Source organism: Denticeps clupeoides, chromosome 18 (assembly GCF_900700375.1).
Source record: "Denticeps clupeoides chromosome 18, fDenClu1.1, whole genome shotgun sequence".
Lineage (NCBI taxonomy): Eukaryota > Metazoa > Chordata > Actinopteri > Clupeiformes > Denticipitidae > Denticeps > Denticeps clupeoides.
In genome coordinates this window covers 2,095,388-2,107,883 of record NC_041724.1, presented here as the reverse complement: position 1 = coordinate 2,107,883, position 12,496 = coordinate 2,095,388, and the positions used below count along the sequence as shown (strand labels likewise).

At 42.1% G+C, this 12,496-nt stretch overlaps 1 protein-coding gene across 4 annotated transcripts in view; it reads left to right on the top strand.

Annotated features, from left to right (window-relative positions):
- slc2a9l2 (solute carrier family 2 member 9, like 2) overlaps nucleotides 1-12,496 on the top strand; it is an 82,141-nt gene that overhangs the window by 15,057 nt on the left and 54,588 nt on the right. For all 4 annotated transcript variants that reach the window (XM_028959964.1, XM_028959963.1, XM_028959961.1 and 1 more), the window contains exons 6-7: nucleotides 3,619-3,743; nucleotides 5,635-5,780. In XM_028959964.1, coding sequence (XP_028815797.1) covers nucleotides 3,619-3,743; nucleotides 5,635-5,780 — 271 coding nt within the window. The remainder of the gene's footprint in view (nucleotides 1-3,618; nucleotides 3,744-5,634; nucleotides 5,781-12,496) is intronic.

The following is a 12,496-nucleotide window of genomic DNA, read 5'->3' as shown; positions in this document are numbered from 1 at the left end:
TCATTTTATATAGAATGAGAAGTGTGGTGCGTGAGTGGGTTTGTGTTGATCGAAGCTGCCTGTAGACAGAAAAGTAGCCGTCGAAATGCCCTTTAGATTCAATTCAAGGTGTTTTTCCCCGTGCTGGAAAACATTTTGCTCCCACTGTTGGTGATTGGAAGGGATGGAGGGGGATCTTATCAGTGACGGGTCCCAAAATGTCCTCTCTAACTGACAGACCGATATTCCATTTCCCCAAAAGCTCCTAAATCAGTAGCTGTATGGTCAGACTGACCTTGTATTATTGAACATCCAACTTTAAATCAATACTTGAAATGTAAGGGTCGTAATGTCAAAGGTTTGGGGTCACGGGGGGTGCTGTCACAAACATGAACCGTTTGTATTGATTTCTGGAGGCAGGGCTTTGAACTGTAGACTCCTACTGTGGACCTTCATATTTCAGAATTTATAAACTCTGCAGAGTAAAAAACAGAAAATTCATATGAACTCATGCAAGATCACAGTTAAATTGAACACGTTTCAGATTTTCAGTTCCTTAAACGGTTTGATAAAGGCTGTAAATAAAATACATTGATGGCACCATTTAAATGAGGTGCAAATGAAGACTTCTGGTCAGTATTGTCAGATTGGTATACCTGATATTTCTGAAAAAACTGCTCGTCAATTATAGGTATTGTTTAATCCAGTCCTTGTCACAGCTGTTTTTGGATAATTGTGTAATAAAAAAAAAGTCCCGGATCTGGCAACGTCCTGTCAGTCACGGCCCCTCACATTTCAACCGACCTAACCCGCTGTGCACATTTCAACACTCTCAAAACACCTTTTTTAACATCTTCTGTTCCCAAACACAACCCCTGCTGTCCCACACGGCTCTTGAAAATACGGGTCAGCGTGATGCTGGCCTCAGACGCGGAAAGCCCCCCCTCCGAGTGACGCCGTGCTATTTCGTGCTTCCTCTTGACGTGCGCCAAGCACCCATGTTCTCAAAAGAGACCTTTTAACAGCTTTACAGCCTGAGACCAAGCTGGCTGTTTCCTGCTTTTTACTTTGGACCTGAGATCAAAAAGGAAAAGGCCAGAGCAATCATAATGTTGCATAATTCATTACTGACACTCCTGGTTGACTAATTATTATTAACAACGGTCCCTATGGCCTAATCATGGCTGAGCAAAATCGATGCTGGAGTGATGACTTCTGAAGGTGATTTGAAACACCTCCCCACTTAGCACGTTGCTCCCTCTTATCTCGTCATTAAGACCTGAATTAAATGCATTTGGGCCAAATTAAACTAGCTTCTGCCATTAATAAGCCAAGGAAGGACTTGTTGACTCTTTAATGGGAGACATAATGTATATATATATATATATTTTTTTATTACACTAATTTTTTATCTCTTCTGGATTCAAATGGTAACTGGTGAAATCGGTAAAGTTAACTGGAGTATGTGTATGAGGTGACGTAGAACGGGTCCCCGTCCACACAACAATCGGCACAGAAACAGCATTTTTTAAAAATGAGCTCCAGAGAGAATTTTCTGCGTATCCGTGTGGACGGCAAAGTGTTTTTTTTTTTTTTTTTTTGGGTGAAGACCTTGACGTGTCATGCACATCAGATGTGCAACCTCCAAACTGACCTTTAACCCCAAAAGCGTCATACATGCAACAGTTGCGGATGATAACACGTTAGTGTTGTGCTGCAGCAACTATGCTTCTAATGAAAAGACGAGGCAAGTCACTGCGGAGGGAACAAAAGAGCGGGGAGTTAACAGCGTTCGGGTCGTCCTCTGTGTGGACATGTGGACGACAACATTTCAAATAACGCTCCCGTGTGGACGCAGCTTCTTTAGAAACCAAAAACTTGTTTTAGAGAAAAGCGTTCTCGTGTGGGTTCGGGTTAGTGTGCCACAGAGGTGGACGAGTCCTCACATTCATTACAGATACCACTCAAAGTACAGATACCACTGGCCAAATGTTACGCCACTACAAGTGAGAGTCGTACAGTCAAATTTTACCTAAAGAACTTAAGTTAAAGTTAAGTAAGTTAAAGTACTGAAGTACATGCTTCAAAAAATACTTAAGTATTAAAAGAACATTTTCTTTAACTGCATTGTTGCATTATTGGCACAAGACATACATACAGCTAGTTCCTTTGAATAGCTTGTAGAACCTCTAGAATAAGGAACTGGTCAAACGTTATAGAACGCAAGCTGACACAGAAATAATCTGTTTATTTCTAATTGTACCACCACACCCCCATGAAACAGCATGGTAGGTGCTCAGACGCAACGTACCAAGCACATGCATCAAGCTCATGTAGCACCGTCCACCAGGTATGGCCGGCGGGTTGGCATGAAGCAAAAAAAATTCTACCAAATTTACAACACAGGTGCACCAACAGGAGCTTTGGATGACTTTTAAATCACTTTAAAATTTGTCAACCATTTACACACTATATAGCGATAAGGTTATATTCATGTCCACATAGCTCCGTTGTTACATGCTAACTTGAGAAATTACAGTTAGTAGATAAGCCTTGCTGGTCAACAGTCAAAACCACAAAAATCACAAAAACATCCAATTTCAGAATTAAAAGTAACAAGAAATGAGACTATTGATCAAAATGAAGTGAAGGTAAAAGCACGATATTTGCTTTTCAAATGTAGTGAAGGGAAAATTCAAGATTTGGTTTATTGTCAGTACAATCGTATACACAGTATAGCGTGTATTGAAATATCGTTTCACACAGACCATAGGGCAATCATAAAAATATATATGTATATACACACTAAACTAAACTATACTAACCAAAACTCGAACTGAAATACTGTACAGATTATCTCTATAGGAGAAAAGTAGAACTTTTCTGTACAATGAACAGGTTGAACAAGACATAACTGGACAACATCATGTAGGACGCTTGTAAGTGGATAAGTTGGATATTTCAAACCGGACACACAAGACGAGACAAACGTGTGCAAAAAGTGCAGAGATGTGTAAAATGAGTTGAGAAATCACACGTCCCCCCCATAAAATACTACTCAAGTGAAGTACAGTCACGGAGGTTTTGAGGGGGCGCACGTGCAGACATGGCAGGGGCACAAGTCGATCCCCGCTGGCCACGTGACGACTGCGGTGGCAGCACATCGCCAAGTGACGACTGCGGTGGCAGTGTACCGTGCTGGGGAGGGTGGTAGTAGCCTAGTGGGTATGACATTTGCCTGTGAACCAGGAGACCCAGGTTCAAACCCCACTTACTACCATCGTGTCCCTGAGCAAGACACTTAACCCTGAGTTTCTCCAGGGGGGGACTGTCCCTGTGACTACTGATTGTAAGTCGCTGTGGATAAGGGCGTCTGGTAAATGCTGTAAATGTAAATGTAAATGGAGAGACGTGGCCTGTGGGCAGAAATGGGTCAGTACCAGGAAGATCGAGTGCATCGCTATCCAACAAGTGCAAGGCAACGAGGGCAAGGTGGCAGGGAAACATGCTGGGCGAGAACCACGTCGACGACCCCGAGGACGGCCGTGCACCCCCTGCACAACTCTGTCCAGCTCTGGTGCTACACTGTCCCATGGGCGGCTCTTCATCTCACTGTTTGCTGTGTGTGTGTATCCGTAGGAAGGGCACGCTGCTGCTGAATAACGTAAACGCTGCGATCGCTGCCCTCCTCATGGCCCTGGGGGAGACGGCCGCTTCGTTCGAGATGCTCATTATCGGCCGTTTCGTCATTGGACTGGACTCAGGTGAGAGCTCTTGAAAAATGAAAAACTACCCACAATTCAGTTTGGTGGCACATGACGTCATTCAAAGTGAGCACATTTCCTTAAGAGTTACTCGTGATTAATCGCAAATAATTACTTAAGACCAACACTTGCTATACTCGTCAATCACAATTAAGTCTTTGTGATTCAATTATTTAGCAAAATTAACTAGTTATGTTTCTTGAATCGATTAATTACTTTCATTATTACATAAAATTGTGTTTTTTTTTTTATTGCAACTGTGTTCTCAAATAGATTTTTTTTACTTAATTTACTCCAAATTCAATCTACATTCCAAAACCTCTCCAAAGTCAGTGGTGGCCTAGCGGTTAAAGAAGCGGCCCCGTAATCAGAAGGTTGCCGGTTCGAATCCTGATAAGTTATGCATTAGTATTATGAAAGTGAAAGTGAAGTGATTGTCACATGTGATACACAGCAGCACAGCACACAGTGCACACAGTGAAATTTGTCCTCTGCATTTAACCCATCACCCTGAGTGAGCAGTGGGCAGCCATGACAGGCGCCCGGGGAGCAGTGTGTGGGGACGGTGCTTTGCTCAGTGGCACCTCAGTGGCACCTTGGCGGATCGGGATTCGAACCAGCAACCTTCTGATTACGGGGCCGCTTCCTTAACCGCTATAGGCCACCACTGCCCCAGTTGCTGTTATTGGCCTTTATTTGCCTTTTTTTAATTGAAGCCGAATCAGACAGCACCTGTGCACCGAAAACAATTAGCCATAATCCGCTGTTTACATTCTGCACATTGGCGTCCCGGGCCTCGGTCCAACGCAGCGTGACGGCCAAGAGAATCGCGCGTGCCGCGTTTTCATATCGCCCCATAACGGGGGGGAGCAAACAGAAAGAATTCCTTCTGCATCAGCGCCGTCCCGCCATTATCTCCGGCCATCGGGCCACGGTTAATGAGAAAGTGTCTTTGCGCCACACCGAGACCATGACGGACCTCCGTCAGGCTTTCAATTTCCAGGGTGGGGGAGGGTCTGCCTCTCGCTGTTACTTCAGCGCTACAAACATTATGATTATTTTGAATATAATGATTATTAGATGTTTTTCGTGGTGAGGGTGTATTAATACACACAATTCCCAAGATGTGGTCACATGACACCATTGCACAGGCACAGTGCATCTGAAAGAAATTCTTGTGTGCAAAGCTACAAATATGTGAATAAATATAAAAATTACATGTGCATTGTAGAGACAGTTAGCAATAAACCGATATAGAGAAATATACATACAGTAAAATTAAAACATTATATTGTGCAAATAGAGCAAATTGAGGTTATGAGTTAGGAGTCCATGTTAAATAGATTACGTTCTACGCACTATAAATATTGAAATAGGGGGTTAGAAAGTTGGCAGGTCAGTGTTCAGGGGTAAAAACTTTACATGCCTCCCACGCACGGTGGCTGTCTGTGGGACGCGCTTGGTGGGGCCATGTGACACGTGAGCGTGTTCGGCACCACGGGGAGCCACAGTTGTGCTCTTCCTCCGCCATTAATGAGAAAAGGACGATGCTTTCCGGAGCCCTTCTGAGCCGGAGGAGCGCGGTGGCCTCGCCGAGTTCAAACAGCAGCCTGTGACAGAGCAGGTCAAACGTATTTCTGCTCCGCTGTCACCGCCACTGACACTTTGATGAGCACCGGCTCCTCGGGAGAAATAAAAATCATTTGACATTTGGCCCACAGTGACAGCGATCAAGTTTTTTTTTCTTTCTCGTTTTGTTTTTCTTTCTTTTTTTTTTTATAGCTCTACTTAGCCGTGTATTTTTAGCAATTTGTCTCTGGAAAGCTGCGAGGCCGATGTGCAGATCACTGATGCGCCTCTGAAGTCTGACCCCGCTCTGACCGTCCCTCAGGCATCGCTCTCAGCGCCCTGCCCATGTACCTGGGCGAGATCGCCCCGCGTCAGGTTCGCGGCTCCATCGGACAGTTCAACTCCATCTTCATCTGCCTGGGCGTCTTCATCGGACAGGTCCTGGGTCTGCCTGAGATCTTCCACCAGGTGAGTGGCACGTGGGCCCAGAAATCCTAATGAGCTTCTGTGCAGCTTCCAGTATATTGAGTGTGTGTGTGTTTTTTTTACGCTGCTCTGGTACTTTTCTTACATTTATATTTACATTTATGGCATTTATCAGACGCTCTTATCCAGTAGTTACAGGGACAGTCCCCCCCTGGAGACACTCAGGGTTAAGTGTCTTGCTCAGGGACACAATGGTAGTAAGTGGGATTTGAACCTGTGACTCTGTAGTCTTCTGGTTCATAGGCGAGTGTGTTACCCGCTAGGCTACTACCATCCATTTTCTGATGTAATATGAATTCATCACCCTTTTTGGTGATGAATTCCTAAAAAGTTTCTCCCGACCTGAAATAAACAGCTTTTTCTTAGACTTGATAGGAAATGGGCGGGTATAAAACATAACCGCCAGAGTCTAGCCTCCGTTTCACCTCCTCAGTTCCCATTTTCGCATCTCTCTCGCAATAACTGCAATACATCGCCTGACAACAGTTGCCGAGAATTGCAAATCAAATCGGCATCTCATAAAAAACAAATGGACATTTAATAAAACAAAATTTACAACATGCGAAACCCTTTTGCCAATCACCGAAACAAACGTACAAGCAACGGATCATTTGGAAAGGATGGGTAAGTTTGTGTTTGGCGAGCCTGACTGAAATGATAGAAATTGACCCAGAACCCAGTTATGTCTGTGCATGTTTTTGATGGCATTACGGTCTATGCATGTATCTCAGTACAGTGTACAGTGCACAAAATTACGTACATACAGCAAGTAGGTCGGTGTGTACGATAGCCTTGTGTACAGTGTGTAGGTGTTGAGCTTTTTGTGGATTCGCCTGGTATCGTGCCACATCGCATGTTAATTTTGACAGCCCTAAGAAATAGCATTATCTGTATTTATCACATTTTGTTGGTGCGTAATTATTTTCTGACGCCCAGAGGATGAGCTTTTTAAAGGAGGTGGAGCCTGTGGTCATGATTGACAGCGTTCACTCTCTTTCTACGTCTCCGGGCCTACTTTCTCACCCTGCGCTGTTTTATTCATGCACTGCCACGGGTTGGACTAGTGAATGTGACATTATCGAGTGTGCCTCAAGTCTTACGCAGTGCTGAGCAAAGACTAACTGCAGTTGCAGGAGAAAAAGTCCTCAGGAAGAAGAAGTGGAAGTTCTTGACATACATTGCTTGCTCCTCTGTTCTTATAATGATGATTTGAAATCTAAACATAAGACATAGCTTGAGATATTAAATGACAGCACTAGTACTCGTTTCATTTGATGCCATTTACCCGTTAAATTAGCGAAAAAGCAAGCCAGTCTTGGTTAAAAAAGAGGTCGAGACGCTGGTGTGGCGACCTTATTATGAATGAAATAGTTCTCTGTGATGAGCACTCGTCGTTTTGAGTGACTGAGGAACGGCGCCTGGCCTCTCCGTGTGAAGTCGTCCTGCTGATCTGCGATTCTGTAAGTGAGCTCCCCGTCCTGCCCGCCTGCATAATCGATCTGGCACCTCATTTGTGGGCTCTCAAGGGCGTCTGCTAGACCGCTGCTCCGCCGCGGCGAGCGTTTTCACGCTGTCCGCTCGAGTGTGTTCAGGTGCTCAGGTGGCAGGAGGTCCTCCCAGCCATCAGAGGAGCGCCGTGCCGTCGCGCTGCACATGTGGCGGTCGCCAACGCGCCGCTCCTCGGAGTGGCGGTACGGTAAACGACTCTGTCTGGAGGCCTTGCAGGCATTCAGTTATTCAATCATCCTCCAACAAGTAAAATATTATATAGAAATGCAATATATCTTTATTATGAAATCTATTGATATCAGCATGATGTGGGTAGAAAGTTGGGGTGCTGAAATTAATCGCATAATCGATGCATCGCGGTGCAGACATGGACGATCCGTTTAATCGATGCACTGCAGAACATAATCGATTATTTCGTAATATAAAAAGTATTGGTAGTGACTGTAGCTGCCTGATCTGAGTACAGTTCGCCACTCAGTGGCCCTGAGCGCTCAACGGGGTCAAAGTTGAACTTTGCTGAAATTCCACTGCAGCACGGCGTGACATATTTTCCAGTAGAATCAAAGCGGGCGAGTGTTCTTTCGGAATAAAACACACACAAAGTCGGAATGGAGGAAACGCTGGTCCGAGTGTCCAGGGATCTACAACAAGACATTATAGTCCAACTGGGAGTTTAGAAACCCCCGCCCATATTTTGTGTGCCACGTTGAGCTCAGCTCGCTGATCTTAGTCCTGACGCCACAGACATGAGATGAAATGTGACATTAATACGTGACATTGTCTCTCAGGTTTTTTTAAATGCATTGGGTCATTGAGGTTTCTATGGTATGGACTTAATACCAAAAATATATAAAAATAAAGGTGTGTAATAAACAATTTTCTAGAGAGTATTCCTCACCATTGGTTTGACCTTGTTTGAATGCCACATATAATGCTGCACGATGGTTTTGTCGCTTGATGGGAACGGACTGTGATGGAGACAGGCATGCAGCAAGAATTAATGTAGTACAGTAACGTGCAATACAACTGATCTTAAAATTGTATATAATTAAATTCAATAGAGCGGTTTTGTAGCGTCCTTGTGCACTAGATAACATACAGCATTTCACAGAACACATCAGTCATGCAGATCAGATGATCAAGGTAACATAATAAACAAGGTCTAGAGATTTCATACCGCCCCCTTTTGGTCTCCAAAAAAACATTAATCAGGAATAAATAGTGAATTGGAGAATTGGCTTTTTCTGAGTTTGAAGGTCTGGGTGTGTAAGGGTGAAAATGTCCTTTTTTAAAATCAAATGTGTACACATTCGATCATATAGACTCTTTATTAGCAGGCAGCAAAGATCAATGTTTGCATTTTGCAGTAAGCTGATGAAATATAATGCACTCGTGTGTAATGCTTTCATTCATTCAACCTGAAAACACCGAACTGCAGAGGTTCACAATGACCCTTCTGCTGATGTTTATGTGGGAGGATTATTATATGATGCATGTCAAGTCTGGTTCAGGAATACCTGCTTGACACACACACACACACACACAAAACACAGTTTTGTAAAATCTGCCTGGCCTGATGAGTTCTTTCTAATTCAAATTAAACATAACCAACTGGTTTAATTACTCATTTAATTATTTCCTTTTTTCAGTAGTGCTGTTGGAGGGCATAACAGGTTTATGTCGTTTTCACTGGAGATAAAAAGGTTGAATCTTAATGAAACCAGACCACAGGCAATCCACTAACCTATACTTTTAAAATTAGCTTTTATATTCTCATACCAACATTATGTAAAGGGAGGAAATGGTTTAATTGTGGTTAATGTTTAAATATGCAGGATTACCTGACTGTATTTTTATTGAATTATCAAACCCTAATATATACAGCACAGGCCAAAAGTTTGGACACACCTACTCATTTTCTTTATTTTCATGACCATTTACATTGGTAGATTCTTACTGAAGGCATCAAAACTATGTTCATATTCAGTATGTTCATGTTCAGTATGAATGAACCTTGTGTACTGTTGCTTGGCGTGAAAGTGCACGCCAAGCAAATCATTTAAATGTCAATTAATTTTAACAAATTAATGCCTGAATCATAATACGATAATTATCAGTAATCAAACTACTTGCATGTCAGCGGATTGGCTATTATTGGCTAGTTTATGTATGTGAGGGTGTGACATGTCTGATTTGTTGTGGTTAATTTTGGTTGAAGGGGGTGATTGTGTTGGATTTATGGAGATCTGAGCGACCGGCAGGTGGGCCAAAGGTGCGGCTTGGCGAGACTGACGTGAATCAGGAGGGACAGAGATGAAACTGGTGTTTAGTTAGCTTGAACCTTGTTTCACTAATTACAGACTATGCAGGATTCACGAGGCGAATCAGTTTGAAAGTGAAAGTGAAGTGATTGTCATTGTGATACAGCACACGGTGACACAACAAAATATGTCCTCTGCTTTTGGGCAGCCATGACAGGCACCCGGGGAGCAGCACGTGGGCCAGTTCCTTAACCACTAGGCCACCACTGCACCAGAGGTTCACACCCCACCCCACAAAGCAGCAAACATGCTTCCACTTCCAAGTCACGTTGGCTTGTGGCCATGAAGGTATCATGTTCTTGGCTTTTGATTTAAACAAATCGTTTAATGACAGTTTTTCATTTTATGCCCTGCCCGAATCCGAGGAAAACAAACTACACATTGTGCAAAAATAGGGTACATGTTGGAAGGATGGAGGAATAAAATGTCAGAATGGGTTCCATTTTGAGTATGTTAGGCTGAATTTTAATTTCTGGTAAAGAATGTATATAAATGCACAGATGTTCGTTTTCAGGCATGAAACAAATTAACTTAATAAAGCAGCAGGAGCAAAAGGATTTCTTATATTAAATTTACCTCTTCCCGCACTCAATCAATAATACGTGCGCCTTGCAACATTGACTTGTTGCGTTTATTGCATTATTATTTAACATCCATCTAACTAATTCGATGGTTTTCAGATACATAAGGGTGCAATTGAGGGAGGTCACTCAATGAGGTCAAAGGTCATCACTCTGACCTAGATATTAACTGTTCCAGCCTGAAAAAAAACAAATCATCAGGAGCTTCTTGCTCACTCCTATTCATTTAAATGAGCTGCAGTGTCCTCCTCTCTCTCTCTCTCTCTCTCTCTCTCTCTCTCTCTCTCTATATATATATATATATATATATATATATATATATAAAACAAAGAAGGCAATGAAGACAAAGATGTGGGAATTATTGCAAATTTCCCACTGCATCAAATTTTTATATATATATATGTAATGTGTGTGTGTGTGTGTGTGTGTGTGTGTGTGTGTGTATATAAACATTTGATGCAGTATTGTTGATATATATACGTATTATTGATATAAATAAATTAGATGCAGTAGGAAATTTGCAATAATTCCCACATCTTTATCTTCATTGCCCTCTTTGTTCTCCTCCTCTTGTCTTTCCATATTTATATATAAAAAAAGAAAGTGCAGGACTTCTCTCTTTCTGTGTTCTGTTGCCTTGTGATCAGAGTTTCCGGTTAAACTATGTTTAATTTTTACACAACTCTCTTGGTAGATCAATCAAATCCAAATTTACTAATTGTAAACTCTATAATTCAATAACTATAATAATAATAATGCTGCTCTTCTCATACCATGAATGTTTGTTTGAGCTGCCGTTCCTTTCTCATGTTCAGAGATTTATGGAGATCATAAAAATTTTGGGAGATTTCTTAATAAATCAAATAATAAACACCAAAAGTTTATGGCCTTTTCCCACATATATATGATTATATAATTGATAAGATATTATTATGTCAGTAATGAATCTGGTCGTAATTACAATAAAACATAGCAGGTTTTTTTAGCATATGAATGCAAAACAAACCTGATTCTGATATGACATCGGTCTGTAGGAACCGTTAATAAGTCGCCCTGGGTTTTTTTTTTTTTTTTTGCAATTTCCTGTCTCAGATTCAGCTCACAATGCAAGGCCTTTTAATTCATTTGTGTTAATTCCCCACAAGCCAGACGAGTGGTTTCCTATAGAGAACGTGCCCCACGTGCCCAGACTGATATCAGGAGCCCTTTCCGCCTTCCATTATAATTTTCTCCCACTTTGAAATCCGTGGCTGCATCATGTTGCAGCTTCGGGGGGAATAAAAAGCAGATTTGCTGAAAGTAAAAGTGCACTGTAAGGTTTTCGTCAAATGTTGTATGTTTTATAGCCTTTGCATAAGCGTTTTTTTATTGGAGGATATGGATTGTCAAACCCAGGAACCTGCTGGGAAAGGGAGTTGAGCTGAAGAATCATGGGAAATAAATCTGCTTCAGAACGTAAGTGAGGAGCCCCCACGAACGATGATTTAATGAAATTTGGCTGTTGAGAGGGCGCCCAGTGTCTTCACATTTCTTTTGAATAAACGGGGAGCAATTAGACAAGTTTGTTGGAGGAATGTAAAAGGTCGTCAGCAGACTGACATTTAATATATCTGGAACAAAAATAATTAATTAACAATGGGGAAAAAAATGGAAAAATAATGGATTTCTTTTCCTGTGAGGACCTGTCAAAATGTTGAGGGCATGAAGGTCCCACATGCTTTTTTTATTCCCATTTCGTGACATTGCATCATTTGCATATATCTGCTACATCAGTCATTAGATTATTCATTCACATCTGACATGGACACAGAAGCAGGCGACAATGAATAGAGAATCACTGTTCTTCCATTTTATTGACTGACTTGTGTTCTGCTGGCTGGTGGCTTAAAGCCGTGGAAGCCGTGGAGATCGCCATTGTAGGCCAGAGCTTCCCCAGCCAGCCCCCTGAGTACATCAAAACGTGGTCATTTCATCATCTGTTAAAAATGTGACGTTATTAGGCTGTGATGTCTGGATTATAGATGTCAATGCCGACATGAATATTGAATATTGATCTTTGTTGCATTATGAGTGTAGATGATATATATATATATGGAGGATATGGATTGTCAAACCCATATATATATATGACCATTTGACTATAAAAAAATCATGGACCATCCCAAATACTTTGCCAAAGTGCAAAATATTCCGTAAAAACAAGCAGGTTTTATTATCATTGCCACAATCTCCACGGTGCAATGAGACAACGTTCCTCCAGGACCGCAGTGCAACACAATGCTCGTTC